At 38.9% G+C, this 17,502-nt stretch overlaps 2 protein-coding genes across 6 annotated transcripts in view; both read right to left on the reverse strand.

The window, feature by feature from the left end:
- LOC105685933 (Down syndrome cell adhesion molecule-like protein Dscam2) overlaps positions 1–6,706 on the reverse strand; it is a 123,108-nt gene extending 116,402 nt beyond the window's left edge. For 2 of the 3 annotated variants that reach the window (XM_048653361.1, XM_048653364.1), the window contains exon 1: positions 6,282–6,424. The gene's annotated coding sequence lies outside the window, so the exon portion shown is untranslated. Of the gene's footprint in view, positions 1–6,281 lie in introns of all 3 variants that reach the window. The other variant, XM_048653375.1, reaches the window with a different exon arrangement.
- A 6,250-nt stretch (positions 6,707–12,956) lies between these two features.
- On the reverse strand, positions 12,957–17,414 carry LOC105686120 (solute carrier family 12 member 8). Of its 3 annotated transcripts, none has more exons than XM_048658138.1 (11): positions 17,242–17,414; positions 16,593–16,783; positions 16,303–16,483; positions 16,097–16,242; positions 15,744–15,975; positions 15,450–15,651; positions 15,138–15,372; positions 14,745–15,062; positions 14,522–14,668; positions 14,246–14,424; positions 12,957–14,150 (listed from the first exon to the last, which is right to left on the reverse strand). In XM_048658138.1, exons 2-11 carry the CDS (start codon positions 16,776–16,778, stop codon positions 13,991–13,993), a joined length of 1,986 nt encoding a protein of 661 aa, XP_048514095.1. In that variant the 5' UTR covers positions 16,779–16,783; positions 17,242–17,414; the 3' UTR covers positions 12,957–13,990. The 3 variants fall into 3 exon arrangements, with proteins under 3 accessions (XP_048514095.1, XP_048514092.1, XP_012256165.2); XM_048658135.1 differs by having other exon boundaries at positions 17,147–17,414; XM_012400742.4 differs by having other exon boundaries at positions 16,593–17,413.
- Between the last annotated feature and the right edge of the window lie 88 nt (positions 17,415–17,502).

Raw genomic sequence — 17,502 nt, forward strand, 5'->3', positions numbered from 1 at the left:
AATACCGCGAACTCCAAAGATCGCGTCTTAAAATTAGCTGCCGGAGAAGAAACCGAATTTTTTCACCGATGTCCACCGTGGTTAGAAAGTAAGTTGGAGAGTGAAAAAAAATGTATAGTCACGTGACATTATGTACAACTGCATGTAATTAATTTACATTTGGGTCGAGTCACTGCAATAATGGGCACTCCTTCCTCGAGAAGGCCCTTAAAAATAATAATAACAATAATCATTTTATTTCAACTTTTTGAATTGAAAACCTAAACGCTGAAAACGAGGGGGAAAAATATTTTTCTTTGGGCTAAATCGTTGAGCCACTTCTCGCGAGTAAAGCTGTAAGCATCTAACGAGCGCGCGAGATAACTCAAAGGTGAAAGAAAATATAATATAATTAAATATAAATATACAATCTAGCGGCGGGGGGGAAAAAAAAACGGGGCGAAGAGTTTCAACGTCATCTTTACGTCGATAAACGAGGATAAAAAATAAATATAATCCAGAAAGGGAAGAAGTGAAAAACTCGTCGGCTGATCCATCGATCCGGTAGGGGAAAGTGCGAATAACATTTAGCCCCGAATCGGTAGGTGCCTCGTCGTGGCGTGAAGACGAAAAATTCGGTTATATACGCCCGCTTAGTTATACCGATGAACGATCCGCGCCGAGAACACGACAAAGAGTTCTCTCAATCGGGCTTGATTACAGAACCCACATGTGGTACTCGACTACGTGCACTCCCACAGGGATTTAACAAGTTCGGCAGCTACTCGCCGCGCCCAGGGCCTCCGTACTACGGTACGATCAACAATCGCGGGCTGTCCAATTTCGATCGTAGGGAAGAGGGGTGGGATTCCATCTTCTCATAATACGGGGGAATTCCGCGGATTCGCGAGCGCAAGTTGCTAAGAAATCGGGATTCGTAAATCGCGTCAACAGCTTTTTGAAAGCGCGAAATTATAATTTTTCTTTACTAGATTATAAGACGGCGAGAGATTTATCTCACGATTTCGGTGCGCCGCGTGTACGTGGAACTATAATTGTTGGGTTATAAGTTTCACGTGAAATTTATCGGTGCTCAATAAAAGGTGCCATAGAAATTTCTGGCCGCTTTTCGCAACTCGCGTAAAGCGGATGTAATTCAAAGTTACTATTTTCTCTTCGAGTTTCGACGACTCTTTGGACGTAAATGGTTTGTACGCGGGGCGCGGAGGCCTGGGTGTGATGTTGATAAATCGGAGCAGAGATGATTGTGGAAATCGTCTAGGTGTTTAATTAAACCATCGCGGTTTAATCGACGAGACGATTGAACTTTAAACACTCCTCGAAGCTAGAATGACGCCGAACCGCGAGTTCTGACGCAAGTTTACCCGCGCAAATCAACGAACGACGAGTTACGGAGTATACCCACCGTATCCTCCTCCTTTACCCTAACTTGTCAGTTTACAGTTCACACCTAACGGATGAAAACACATCCGCTTCGACTGAAACTCCAACGAACCGCGAGCGTACAACTTTATTGTTCCCGGGAATATAAGTTCCGCGGTCACGGCGCATTGAAATTTCTGACGCGAAATAAAAAAACCGTGGGGAAATCCGTTCGACGATTCTCATGGGGCGGTTCGCGATTTTTTCTCGAATTTACGTGACCATACAGAACTCGAATTAGACGACTCAATTTCGATTCGTTAATGATGAATTAAATTGCGCAGTCGATATCGATCGAAAAATTTCATACGTCACCATAGAGATCGGAAGTAATTGGTAACGAAACTTAATCGCGAGTCAATATTGTACTGTCCACTACACATACGTAATTGTATACACCGCGAAGCGTATAGTGAACAACGTTACACGTACAGTTTAATCCGACGAAACTTCCTGTGAACGTTCCTTAGATTAGGAGTATATAGAGCCAGTCTTATCGTCAGCTGAGTGGTGTCGTCGGCTACCGTCGCATTTACGGCTGCTTGTCTGTTCGGCTTACAATTAGTCAGTTCAGAACGCGGCACGTCGTAACTTCGGAGAAGTAGACTTTAGCCCCGCATAGAGAAACATGATAGGTCCGTATTACGGATAATAATGATCATCCCGTTGCTAAGATTCGAAACTTCCGTTCAATTTTTATTAAAGAATGAAATTCATCCGATTGTGTTCTGATCGTGATAGATCGGATCTGTCGCTGAACGCGAGTCAATTTTACAGCACAGGTCCAACTGACCAGTGGACGAATAGAACGGGGTTGAAGTTCAAAAAATTTTCCCGAGTCTTTTTCGTAAGGAGATACGCTCTTTCGATTTTATGATCGCCGATCAGACAATAAAGAAATAGAAAGACAAATAACATGGGATGTGAAATCGATGAAAAAAATTAATAAATGATATCACGGTAGCCGTAGACGATACGTCTTTGGAATCAGTTAACGATGTGATCGTATTCGTCGAATCGGATAACTTGTAACGAGGGACCCGCTGCGATCTTTTTATTCGTACGAGTGTAATACCTATATACGTGTAACGTATACGAAATCAACGAATTCCACTCGACGTCGCGCGACGTCAGCCAATAATAATTTACCGAGCATATTTTTTTTCCACCCTGGTCCATACGTCATATCGCCAAATTTTTACCACTCTCGCACCACGGTGCGTAGCCTCGAAAAATGACGGGGAATGCGAGGAAAAATTTACAAAACAATTTTGAAATCGAACCAGATTCGGAAGTCACGTCAATTTTGTTGGGGTCGGTTTGACAGCGCTTCTCCCGTCAACGCAGAGAGCAAAGGTACGAGCGAGGAGCAACCGGCCAACTCCCGACAGTAGTAGGAGTCGTCGTAGGGTCAGACCATCTTTGCGAGTAACTCGCCGCGGCGCGCCGGCATTAGTTTTCGTAGGATCGCAAAACTTGGAAAAAAATAACCTTATCGATCTGCAGGGATCGTTTATCAGAAATAAACATCATAAATGGAGAATGTTAAGGCAACCTAATCAGACGTTAACGACGAGGTTTGGAGAAGATATAACAATTTACCTTTATATCTTTATCAAGAGTTTTTCATAGGAGATGTGAAGGTTAACGAGGTCCTTTTTGCTCCTTGATTCGAGAGGCTGCCTCGTGTATCATATTCGTAAACATATTGCGTAACGTTCTTTTCACCAATCGGATGTCCGGATATCAAGACCGAATTACGATATATAGCTTCATCGAGTTCGTTCGTTCGCAATATTTTATGAAACCTTTTATGACGAGACAACGATATGGTTTTATACCCCTTATACCGCGATTTCATCAAAAAAACATTGTCTCTACGTAACTGTACCCGTACGTATACCACACAGTCGGATATGTATCGCGCTATACCTATACGTATACGTCACCCTCGACGTTGGTCTTTTGCTTTTCTCTCTGAAGAAAGAAAATTATATTTTCACGTCATAGCGGTATTAAATAAAACATTTATGTGACATGTATAAGTACGTCGGACAAAAACACATGAATCTGTTGGTTAATTCTGCAGCTTGCGCTGCCGTATATGTAGCTACTTTGAATTCTCACTTTAAGTGCACTGGATTCGTGTTTCTGATTCTTTATTTTTCCTCTTGTTTTCATATAAATAACAAACCTCAACTACGCAGGGGTATAGGTTGGTATGTGGGTATACGTATGACGGAAAGGGAAGGAAACATTCCATTGCTATAAAGATGAGAGTAACGTTCACCTTTCTAAAACAATAATATACTACAGTTTCTCGCTATAACTTTTCCTTCGTTTTTCAATACGCCAATTGTAAGTACGCAGCTAAACTTTTTACCCCCTGTGTATGTTACAAACAAAGGAACGAAGGGTTTTCAACGGGAATAATACAACCGAGAGCTTTTTTAATCTATCGTATGTGTTTTGGAATTTATTCACCACTTGTTGTCGATGATTTTCCGATTCCTACGATTCTGTCATCTCGCGTACGATAGAAATGATATTTTGAGAGAAAATCAGGTTGCACGTGAATTAATCGAATTCATCGGGAGAAAAAAGGAAATGAAATTTCACTTTTGGAACTCTTGGCGTATGACCACAGCTAGATGTGAAAGAAGGGAAGAAGAAAAAGGAATTCACGGATTTTTGATTCCAAAGAAAGCGACGTCTTTACCGCGTTAATTGTAATGGTATTAATTAAGGTAATGGACCCGCAAACTTCCCCAGTTCAATTAGAGAAAGTTCAAACGAAAAACAATATGGTTAGCCTGTTTGGACTTGCGGTACGTTCACTTTTCCGATCTTTGCTTTCGGTCGCGGCCGAGTAAAGAAATTATTTTCTTCTCTCCCTCAATCGATCGAATCGAAAAAAGAGAAAAAGAGTAGAGTTAATAAGTGGGGGATTCGATGAGGAAAGAAGCTCGTTCAAAAGCTATTCCAAAATTCGAATTCCACGTAAATCGTATAATCCAACGTATACCTAATATTTTCTTCCTCGTCTTCTTGCCAAATCACTCTTTGCATTTTTTTCAACACTTTTAAAATCGCACACATTTTTCCACGACGTACGATCACTTTTTCCGCATACGTATACGCAAATAAAACTTCAGGCGTTAGCTCTGCTGGTTCGATTCTTGCAAAGTTTGAATGGCCGCGTAACTCTGATATCGAATCAGAAGTAATACCAGCGCGAGGGCAAGTAGTGGGTTTCATTCAGAAACTCGTCCGACGCGGCGTTACGTACTACGACGATACTACAGGTCCGTATATGCCGTTACTACGAACGCGCCTTACCATACATACGGAGGAGATAGCTGCCGCAATAAATACAACGAATATGCCGCCCCACGTCTCACACATCCAATACGCTTTCAGCTATACTGTTAGTAAATACGACAGTTACGTTACCGCAGAGATATAGTTAGGTATGTAGCAGATATCATACGTTCACGTAGATCGCTAGGAGCTATTCAAGCCGACTGAAACAGCTATAATATCCCTGATACCGGTGGTTATAGTCTCCTATGACTACGGAGTCTCTTCTGCCTTCTCATTATTCTCCCCACAGCTATATAATCACTACAAATGCATACATACGTATATTGTATACCCATGCATGCCCCTGCATACCGGCCGAAACTTTTTACACGCGCGGAAACTGCTCTTGCTATTGCAGCCGGCTAATCGTAAACACTGCAACCACTACGCTGCTATACGTGCAGTATTTATCGAACTTAATATCTGGTTATAATATTATATACTTGCCAAGTTTCGCTGTATAGGAGATACCTCGTAACTTATGGTTACTCGATTATATATTAGCGTATATTCGAATACGAACTTTATGAGAAAACTTTGAAAACTATCAGAAGATCGAACGTGGAGCTACGGTTATTATCACGTCGGATGGCGATTATCAGTTGCGCGTGAAGATCCTTTTTTTTTGTTGGTTTTACGTGCTCATCTCGACATGTGTAAGTTATGAGAATTCGCACGTTCCACGACTCGTTTCAGGAGGAATTACCACAGTGGTAATTAATAAGGGGAAATTAACGTATGTATGTGAGATCGTTGAGAAAGGGTCGCTAGGAAAAGAGAGATAAAAAAAAGGGAGGATGTGGAAGAAATAAATTTGAAATATTATTCGAAAAATGTGCGTACGATCGTTGAACGACGGTTGTACTAAATATTTCAAATTGATAATTTGGGGTCAAACGTGTCGTACTTGAAGCGAGGGTCGCCTTGTGAATTATAAACGATCAGCAAACGGATCCTTTTTTTTTTGAATTCATATTCACTGGTCGACGACAAAAGGACGCGAAAAAATACTCAAAAAATATTCAAAACTCTGTACGGGTGTGTGTCAAATACATGCGAACCTCCACGAAGTGTTTGTCTTTTTGCATATAATCTGATATCTTTTTCGATCCTTATCGTGCTTCGATTCCCAACTTAATCGAAGAAATTTTTTGTCAAAAACTCTAATCGTGGCATGAGAAAATCTTTTCAATGAAAATTCACACGGGCTAACATAATTCCAACAAACAAATAATACATCTGTAAATGGACAACGAACACTATGATACCAACACAATAATTTTCCAATTTTTAACTCTGGGCGAAACACCGAGGGCACGTGGTTTTCTTTTTCCTATTTCTTTTCGTTTTAATGGTAAGTCGAGGTGTAATTTATCGTTAGTGATTCGATTGATTTTTTTTTTTCTTTATTAAAACCTCGATACATCGATTTTGGCTGATACGCTTGGAAAGAAAAAATTTTCCCCCTTATTTCCAGTTAGTTTCCAGAAGCTTACCCCTCAAAGACAGCCCCTCGACCCTCCGGCTGGACGCCCGTCCGTGAATACACGTCGGAGGCTGAGCGCGAACTGAACTTTCGAAGCGAGGGTGGTTTCCCCCACCAGCGCCACCCTCGCGTCGCTGTCAACCAGGACTGGACCGACTCAACTCAACCCCCGAATACCGGAGCGCCGTTAACCCCGATTTAAACTTATCCAACTATACCGGCGTGCCATCCAATACGTCAAGCCTACAAGTGCTTGCGATTTCAACGGCCGCGGAGCGCAAGTTTAAACAAACTATTTGAACCAATAATATTATCGCTAATTTTCATTTAAATCATTAGTAATGGGAACACGCGATTTACCGAGCGATACTCATCAGGACCGAATTGTGCATTAATTATTATCAGTTATCATCGTGACGATATTTATCGAGAATCAGAGAACGAGTCAATTGATTTCAATTTTATCGACTTCAAACGAAGCATCCTGAATCGCCGATTCGTAGAAATCGGTTCGCCGTACTTGACCGATCTGCAGATATTACGATAGGTAAATAATTGCGAGGTACCGTATTGCACGGTCTGACGGTGTTAGCTGTTCGTTGATCGAACGCAAACTATCCATCTCAAAATTTCTTGTGCGACGTTCGCATGACCGAAGGTTTATCGCTGTGCTTGTGCCACGAACTTATGTATTCGTACCTATTTTTTTCCACAAATCATTGTACATACGTCGTGGATAGAACGTTGTTAGATGTAGAGAAAGTGATACGTGTAATGGAATATACGTGACTGATTGCGATAACTTTGTTGTCGTACAAATTTATAGAGATTTCGATATTTGATGTGAAAAAAAGGAAGATTTTATCGATTCGCGCGCACACGAGCTCGCCGCGAATCATGCAATTAATATACCGAGAGATTATTGGGATCGCGGAGGTTGAATACGCACGGTAGAAAACGCGTTTATATTGAATAAGTAATTCGATTTTCGTTGAATTAATTTTTGCACCGACGTACACGTACACGCACACCCGGAGAGAAACAATGCCCAGGTGGAACACAGCGTTAGGCATGCAGTAATTGGAAAATGAATGAAAAAGGGAGGGAAAAATTTTAGATTCATAAAAAAGAGAAAAGCTCACTCAAATACATGCAGCTATGAATCGATGGAATAAACCTTATGCGGTACGCAATCAGTCATCGCCAATAACGTTGACACGGAATTGTTCATACGGCATTCATCAAGTTCGTTAATTTTCAATTTTCAATTGCCACATTTCTCATGTGTACACGAAAATATCCGACCTGGAAAATCCCTAGGGCATTTCCGGTGGAATTGAGATAAATAGCGAACCACCATTTTTCGGACACACTTTTCGCGATATGATGTGAAAGCATGTAAAAGTGACTCATGAGTGGGCGTGAAAAAACGAATCCACGCGTTTCGGCGAGTTGAAATAAATAATTTGTCTGTATTATCGCTACGCATCGCAATTATTTACTGCACCGTACGTACGTGTGTCTTTTTTTGTTACCGAATCCTCGATTTATCTGCTATTACATAAAATTACCAGACGTCAACCCCAACGGCCGATAAACTCTAACATCTGCGGAATTTATAATGGCGAAGAAAACTACGTTCGGTATAAAATGGTTAGTTAAGTCGAGAAATTGGGTGGCGGGTTTGGCATGAATCCAGTGTGTAATCCGCGGGGACGCTGTAAACTCCACTATCTCGGATTGTACTAAGATAGCTCGTCAGTTCAGCCCGCAAAGTACTAAATTCATAAACCTTTATCCATACGGTAAATCTCTACGAATCGGTACGCGTGTTAACGGGTCATTATCGCACAGATCTCGACGAAATTTCGCATATAAGACCCCCGCACGAGAACTCTCCTTAGATATTACAAAATTCATCCGATTTCATTGCACAGTTTTCGAGATACGATGGCCTGATTATTACACATGACACTGTCCACTCCGGACGCATGAAATTTCGGATTATTCCGATTAGAGATTTTTCGGTCATTCGGATGATCGCGTTAAATTTTCCGGTGAAGTGAAATCTCCGGTGGCGATACACCCCAATTTCCGGTTCGAAAAATACCTTCTTGCAGAATCGGGAGTTCGAGCGGAGTCCAAAGTTAACACACTTATACGTGACTTTCGGGTGTGGGCATGTAAATTTTGAAATGAAAATTTCGTTGGTATCATAATGGTACAGTGACCGAGACGAGAGGGATATTTTCTACCGCTCGCCGCAGTACGAATATAGGTATACGGCGGCCCGTTCCGTAATAGGAAATCAACGGCTCGTATATACTTATATATACGTATGGGAGCTTACCTAGAACACCGACAATGCATATTCATTACCTAATGAAATGTATATGGTCTCACCATTTCGGTATGTATACACATAGGTATATGCATAACTGTATAGGTACACAGGTACAGGTATACAATATGTAGGCACAGAAGCGAGACCATGAACAAGGACCATTTCCATCACGAATATAATCACGGCACATACGGCGGCACATATCATACGATTATTTGTCTTTCGCGACGAGAAGTTAACTAAAAACCACCGCATCATGCGGTACGCGATATATGGCCCGTGTGCGTTCATCAATCTGACGTGGTATAACCGCGGTAATTGTGAGAAATTTAAAACCCGGAAAACCACCCCTGACGATCGTTGTGTATACGTCAGATATTCGTCGAACGTGTCGCGATTTTGACGTTATGCGTGTTGCATTGCGTTTTGAGCTTTTCCAGCGAATCGTTAGCGTGTATCAAGGATATTATAAATTGATTAGGTCCTCTTCGCTCTCCCCGCTCATCGTCAGTTTTAGTATTAGGTGATTGAGAACGGCACGAAATTACATGTTGACGGTCGAACTATTGATTATGTGGGGCGTATACAGTGCAGGAGATTGGGCAAATGTTTACCTGCACTATATCTGGAGGAAGGACTTAGGTGTTGGTCAAACTATGTTAACGTATGGACAACCCGCAAGGGATCTTGTCTGTATGTTATATCGAACAGTTTTCAAGGTGTGACGTGTATCTTCCGGCTTAAGCTTTTGCGATCGGCTTAGAGCAAATGCCCTGGAAAAGCGTCGTCATCGCGTTGAGAGCGTAGACTGAAAGCTTCATATACCTACTCAGGTATATGTATGTCAAAACAATGGAAAATATTTGAATTATACGCGAGGCAGTCGCTAATCGGATTTTAGTGTCGGAAACGACGAGAAAAAACAAAAATCCAATATACTTTTCATCGGATTTATGTGCGGCCACCGCAAATCTTTGCTTCGCGCGAATGGCAATAATTGTGTGGTTATTAATCATCGCGACACCTGCACATTGGGGTAAAATAATAAAATATTCAATTGCAACAAATATGTAATTTTTACGATAAAACGTAATATCATATGCATAGTTGAGAAATTGAGAGAAAAAAGAGAATCAAAGAAAAACTTATTTGTATCGTGAAATTTATGAATATTGTATATTAACCAGTTTATAACTAATTTCGTTTCTCGAGGGGGAAAAATGTGGGTAGCAAAAAAAAACAAGAGGTGGAAAAAGAAACAAAAATGTATATGTGTATAAAAATAAAGTTACTAAGCGTTTTTTTCCAGAGAGATATCCCGTGAATAAATAAAAGCCCCGAGTATAAGCAGGAAGCAAAGCGGATGAGGAACCGAGAAACCAGGCAGCAACGGGGGCGGTGACGCAGGGAGAAATGGGTATTAGAAGGGAAATAGCAGCTACACGGGGAAGAGGAAAAAGGGAAGCTCGACCGATCGAGGCATACAACGGAAAATGTTATTCTTTTATTATCCTTATATCGCCGATTTCTGCGCAAATAGTGGGATAAGTGCAAAGCCCAAAAAACCTGTTATGCATACACTGCAGGCCAGCGTTATGATTGCATGCGTGATTCTCAGATGAAAATAATCATGTTATTTTTCACAGTCCCAGCTAAGATTCTAGCTCATGAATAAGCGCTGAGGCTGGTGGGTCTACTCAAGAATTGATAAATCAAAATGAAACCTCAAAATGCGAGAAAAAACTCGCAAATTTATGAAAAATCATCAAGGTGTTGAAAATTTCAAACCACAATACTTGACATTTCACAATCATCATCATCACATGCATATTGAAATTTGATGCAATATTTTTACAATTCTTTGACGTACCAACGATTCAATGCCTGAGCATGCGTCACGTAAGAAGTGAAGAAGAGGACGCAAATGCCACAGGGTATTTCGCAACGGCGAAGAGAGCATCGGTCACTCTATAGACATAGGCGTTAATTTATGCAAATGATATTCGATTACTTTTAAACCTATAATGTTACTAATTGTAAGACGCAATGTGAGATCGGTATATTATTTTGTACGGGCAGGACAGCCTGTAGGGGGTGTGATTTTGGATAAGGGAAAGGATTCGGTAGAAATTATACGATCGTCTCATAGTTACGGTGGTATGAGCGGATATAGAATACCTATATTGCACATTGTGCGGTATGGTTATATACCCGCCCATACTTATACATGTACAATGTACATATATGTATACGAACATCATTTTCATCTTATATATATACTAAGTACGTGCGTGAAGGTAAAAATACATATAAAGAATCTACAAGCACGTCGCCATTTACTATACTAAATTATTCATGAATCTCTTCGCCCCACTGGTGGGCGCGCTACTCTTCGCTTCATAGACACTCGGCGAGCGCGAAGATCGCGAATTTACATTTCACTGCTAGGCACATGAATCTCGTGTTCACCCGTCTCACCCACCCCTCTATACGTAGAATAGCTATACAGCTCTTCTATTAAAAAACGATTGTTCACTCGAACTCATATGATTAGAAATGTACTCAAGCCAATCACGTATGTTAATGGCAATAATCACTATAAATGTCATTATTTATACGAATAGTGCCGGTAAACCCCTTGGAAAATTTTCGATTTTGGGTCAGAAAAAAAATATTTTATTTTATATGCTATTTTTATGTATTTTGATCTCAGGAATCCGAATTCACAAGTCAAATTGGTCTATCTATAAAATTGATCGAGTTATCGCCAATTTTTCACTTTTTGGAGCAGAAAAATTGAGATATCTCGATTAGAAAAAATCGTAGCTCAATTTACTTAACGGATTCGTGTTCCTGAGGTCAAAATACATAAGAAAAGTGCCATACGATCAATTTTTAAAAATAAAAATTTTTGGCCAAAATCTGAGATTTTTCCAAGGGGTACCCCTTACGATTTTTTCAAATTTTGGCCAAAAATTTTTATTTTTAAAAATTGATCGTATGGCACTTTTCTTATGTATTTTGACCTCAGGAACACGAATCCGTTATCCAAATTGAGCTACGATTTTTTCCCTTCGAGATTTCCTCAAATTTATGCCAAAAAACGCGAAAAAATGGGGATAACTCGGTCATTTTTGCAGATAGATCAATTTAACTTTCGGATTCGGATTCCTGAGCCCAAATTACATTGAGATAGACTAAAAAATCAATTTTTTATTTTCGACCCCAAAAAGCTGAAAATTGGCGATAACTCGGTCAATTTTTCAGATAGATCAATTTTTCTTCCAGATTCGGATTCCTGGGGTCAAAATACGTAAGAAAAGTGTCTTTTGATCGATTTTAGAAATACTTCAGTTTTGGCCAAAAAATCAACATTTTTTCACCAGGGTTCATATGTTATTTTCATGTATTTTGATCGGGGTAATCCACCGGATATCTTGATGGGAAAAATTCATAAATTGGCAAGAAAAACTTTCAACACGTGTATGAAATATAATGATGTGGAATTGAAAAAAACTACGGGACAAAAATTTAAAAAACGAACGAAACCAAATGCGAAGCGCGCGTGCAATGCTCGTAGAATGAGATCCGAATGTGACAATTTTTCTCCCAACTTGTCTTTTGAAATAAATGTAGTAATGAAAACATACGAAAATTATTCGCATGGTCTTGAATATAAAATTCTTCAACAAATGAAAATATAAATTATAGACGAGTATTATAATGTAGCGCGTGCGTGCAATGCTAGTAATCTGTCCATACGATATACATACCTGTGGAGTGTGCACGAAGCATTAAATATAATATATGCTGTAAACGCGTCAGGAGCAGCGTTCTTGAAAAAAAAAAAATTTGCCAATGAAATTTCAATGTAGCTGCATAAAGCATAATACCATCATCATAAAATGTAGAAAGTGGTCTTCGTAATGGTTATTATTTTCTCGGAAAATTGAAGCTGGACCTCTGAGAAAGATTATTATACCTGAATTTCTTTTCATGCTCATCCAAGCTTATTGGTTACTTCCATTTATTTATTTTTTCCACAGTAAGAAAGGTTTTCCAGATTGTTGTCAGAAAAACCTGCCGACCTGTTATCTCATTATTCCGAAAATAGATCAAAGACTTGAGCTGATGAAGCAAATGAAGTTTTCAACAGCCGTCCGCACATCTAAAAGAACGGGAGATATCGTTACTCGGCGAATACCGACAAATTTTGTGCAACATTCTTAAGAGGTGAAGATACTCCTGTAATTAATTTCACAGCTGCACTTTGATGGAGGTCATTCTATATAAACGCCTATTTATGTGCAGTTCCCATGTATTTGGAAAAAACAAATCGAGTTAGAAATAAATTAGAATTTATTTACAGAGCAATAAATACATACATTATTATAAATATTATACTCCATAATGTATAGATATGGAATTTCACTCTGATATTAAATATATGGAAAATAATTAGTTTATATTACGTATTATCAAAGCTAGCCCAAACTTTTCGTTAAAAAAATATACATTCACACAACCGCATTTATCGTGATATGAATAATTCAATTCTTCGTATTTACCTTTTGTTCGTTTTTTTTCAGGCTGTTATGTTGAAATAAACGCCGGTTCAATCCACCGACGTAATGAAATTAAAAAATTAATGCATAATCAAATTGGCCCCTATTAAGTAAATTAAAAATTGAAAGCAAAAGCTTCCGTTGTACGTCGAATAAATACATGTTTATCGTTCTTTACACTTTCTTATATTGTGCGTTGAGTGTTACTATCCATCATCCCATATAGTTTTCATAAATACCTAAATTTAGGTAGAAAATGATTATCAAAATCTACTTCAAGTTGAGTTCGGAAAATACGGTTTGATCGATCAAATTGTAAAATGAATTATTAATTGGTTCTCCCACTATCGCCTCGACCCAACTGATGATCCATACGTATCTTCTTTGTATAACAGCTTTGGCAGTATTATGTACGGTATAAATATGTCTCAACTACTACTATCACCAGATAGTTGAAAACATATAGAAATATGCTCGAACTATTCTTTATGACTAAACCTTTACTCTATCAACTAAGCGCAGGTGATAAGTCGATTATTTTACGAAATCATTATGCCAGTAATGTTTATCATTAAAATACTTACACGAATTCTTTTTTGACGCCTGAGTCAACCGCTCACGATTAGCTGCCATTTTCATTCGTTGATTACTAAATCGTTGTCACAAATCAACACATTACGGATGAGTATTTTACCAAATCTTCTTATGACATAAATGCACGACTGAATCATTGTTTCTGGATTAGAGTAGATTAAAAGTTAATGCAAGTACTCAATACTGTAAGATAACTGCCGTTAAGGTTGCATTTTCCTATTCCATGTTGACATAATGGCCTGTCACAGTCGCTGTTTGATGATATCTCCGTCTTCCAGCAAAATCTTCATTTTCTTCATTAAGTTGTGAGGATGATGTTTGTACACCAGGATGATTCGGTGTGACCACAATTTGTTCGTAATCGGATACTCTTTTCCTTTTTGTGAGATTGAACAAAGATCAGGCAGAGAATAAATAAATGACAAGGCTGACAAATTTATAATTCGAACGAACAGCATGCTTAAAACTCACCCCATCAGCCTAAGTATTGCAGTCTTGAGCCACTTGAAAAATTTGAACTCAGCTGATATTCCCGGTTTCACAGCAGGATTGGCATGACCAACGTAACTCCATACAAGAAATACGACAACTATATTTGCTATGGCGTACCCCCAGTGAACCAAGAACATGATCCCCAATTTTATGAGAGCCTATGAGAGTGAACAAAAAGATATAAACTTAGTGAATAACTAATTAAATGATGCATAATGCATTACGAGCGGTGTTGAATATTGCAAAAATACTCACCCCAACTAGGGAAGCCCATCTATTACACAGAGGACTGTACCAATTTCCCAATTTGTTGTGAATATGTGGTCTCAATGTCACATTTACCATTTCTTCAGCTGTTGGCGATGACACCTGGCTTGTGCTTTCCGAGACACTTGGGTTTCGCTATAAGCAAAAGCATTTTCTAATGATCAATAATAACTTGGCATACACGAAATAATACAAATGACAGTTAACTGACAGCTATATTTTTATGTCTTATTCTCTCAGGAAACAGACTGTCCAAATCATTATTGATATCTGTAGATTCGTCCTGACTTGCTGCACCATAGCCACGATCAAAAGTAGGTGTTTGAGTACGAAATCTCTGCTCTCTTATATGCTGCAAGTCAAATGTCTGGGCAAGTGCAAAGTAAGCATAATCCATGCATGCGTACGTCAATAAGAAAGGCATCGTCACAATTGGTGCCAAAGTATTAATTTGTCCGGTCACTATAAACGCACATGTTACAATTGCTACTACGACCATTGCGTACACGGGAACTTTGTTTGGTCCTTTCTGGAAGAAAATTTTATATGATTTGACTTTTTGTGAATATTTCACTTAAAATCTTGATTATTACGAAAAACTTACTCCTCTTTGCAGACAGTTGATTCCTGGGATAACATTTTGGCTCGCGATTGATTGCAGTACTCTTGGTGTACCATACATGGCACCTAGGCAGCTACTAAATGAAGAAACGTACAATCCAGCCAGAAGCAAAACTGGTATTATTGATACTTTAGAGGCAATCATGAAATTGTTGAGCAAGGCTTCTCTAGTACAAGTGGCAGCGAGAAATAATGAGAAACAGAGGTAGAGAAATGTTCTGAAAGGAATGAATAATTTTCAATTTATGATATGCAAAACTAATTCAGTTTTCTGCTTGCATTTATTCACACTCACCCAGTCCCCAATGCTGATAGAGTGCCATTAGGTATATCTTTAGACGGATGTCGCAAGTCGCCACTCATATTTATTCCAGCCAAAACACCAGTAACGGTGGGAAAAAATACACCAAAAACTGTGAACCAACTATAACCATCTTCATAATTAGAAAAAATATTTTTTTCAAGGTTTCCTGATAACCAACCCTCAAAACCGGCATCTGCAATGATTATTGATTGTACGAGTAACTATTCTCTACTGATTTTTAAGTAATTTGTCTCTCCTGAACATTCTAAATTTAATTACTCTTACCAATGTTATCATGTACAAAGCTGCCCACCATAAAATCCAATCCTGCCAATAAAAGGATCAGCAATAGAATAAATTGCAACTTGATGACCCATTTAACACCAGCTAGATTAATTGCAGACAAAAGTATAACAGCGGCACCAGCAAAGCCCCTTTGTGCCCAAGTAGATTCAAGTCTCACTAGACCGGCCATTGATTCACCAAATCCCAAAACGTTCAAGGCGCATCCAACAGCCTGGTGAACAAAGAGATGACCTAGTTTATTGTTATTCAATAAACTTGAATCCACGTCTTGATTTTTCATAATATTAATGAGACTATTTTGCTCTCAGTCTCAGTTTAGGGTATAAGTTTACCTGTCCAAAACAGTACAATAATCCAATAGATCCACCAAATCGCGATCCTAAGACGTGGGATAGTAAAAAGTAGACTCCTCCACTCTCTACACGACATCTTTCACAGATCCCAACAGCAGATAGAACAGTCACAAGTACAACGCATACTACGAATAAAATTAAATGTTACCACCTGTAATAGAAGGAATTTCACTATTCATTCTCACCAGTAAACAAAATGATGAGTACAGCATTCAAAATCCCTGCTTGCCCTACAATCCAACCAGATCTCAAAAATACAATGACCCCAAAAATATTTATTAGACAGGAAGTAAAAACTCCATCCCAGGTTCCGAACAGCACTGGCTGTGATATGAAGAAATTGGATTTCCACCAAGGATCTGAATTCTAAATGTAAGAATGAAGCACAGTTAAACAGTTATCAAGTTTATATTGCAGCATATCTTTATTAGTTAAAGTATGAACTATCACAGTCCCAGCTCTATCGACAACTCACATGTTCTTGAGCAAATAGTTCGTTTGCTCCTGTTGACTGGTACATTTCAGGGCCAAATTCTTCATAACCCTCGTTATCCCTGCGACCAGGTCTTCGACTTCCTCCATTGTTAAGACCAAATCTTGACCATTCAACATTATGGTCAGGCACGTCGGTGATATTTTCATTTCTTTCCCTTGATTCCATTTTTGCTTTTAATATACCAAAATAAGTTTCATGACTAAATGCTATACAGATATTTTTATATATTCCACTGTTTTTGTTAATTAAATTGTTTTGCAAAAGGATTCACACTTCCAATTTTTATTTTTAAATGCGTCTTCTTTCAGCTCACCATGCAATTTCAACTACATGGCTTTTGGATAGCGAAGGAATTATTAGTCCAGCTGTTTAGTAATAGAAAAGATGTAGTTGTCAGCAGTTGTCAGGTTATGTTTATGATCAGCTCCAGAAGTATATTTTAAAAATATTAATCGAATAGAACCGAATGACGGTGAGTGTTGTAAGGTATTTAAAATAGAATATGATTCACTAAGTGAAAGTATCAAACATACACGCGTTTAGGAGATGTGAAGGGTCTCCGACTTTAATGCACACAAATTTCAGTTTTGATTATATATTATCACATAACTGATAAGGTTCTGATTACTTTTGTTGATAATTCACTGATTGTATAGTAGTGAGGGTTCTGAATTACATTCTCTCTAAACAAAAAAAAAAATGACGTGAATCACATCTGACATTTCATGGACATTTCACCATGTTATCCATCTTTGTGACGGAATACGTCACGCTTCCGAACCCTCGTTCGAACTGAACCCAAAAAAGGGTTCATTCACTTCTCCCTCCCAATCTCCCTTGTGGTCAATTCTCTTTAAACATTGGTCGATGCTTTGAGTTCTAAAACACA

Source organism: Athalia rosae, chromosome 1 (assembly GCF_917208135.1).
Source record: "Athalia rosae chromosome 1, iyAthRosa1.1, whole genome shotgun sequence".
Classification (NCBI taxonomy): Eukaryota; Metazoa; Arthropoda; class Insecta; order Hymenoptera; family Athaliidae; genus Athalia; species Athalia rosae.

Bases quoted from the DNA above. Each gene is read 5' to 3' on its own strand.
- LOC105686120 (XM_048658138.1), bottom strand. From the start codon at position 16,778: ATGGAATCAAGGGAAAGAAATGAAAATATCACCGACGTGCCTGACCAT. The intron at 14,669-14,744 runs GTCAGTTAACTG...TTTTGCTTATAG, and splicing joins TAAGACATAAAAATATAGCT to CGAAACCCAAGTGTCTCGGA. The intron at 14,425-14,521 runs GTGAGTATTTTT...TCACTCTCATAG, and splicing joins GATGGGCTTCCCTAGTTGGG to GCTCTCATAAAATTGGGGAT.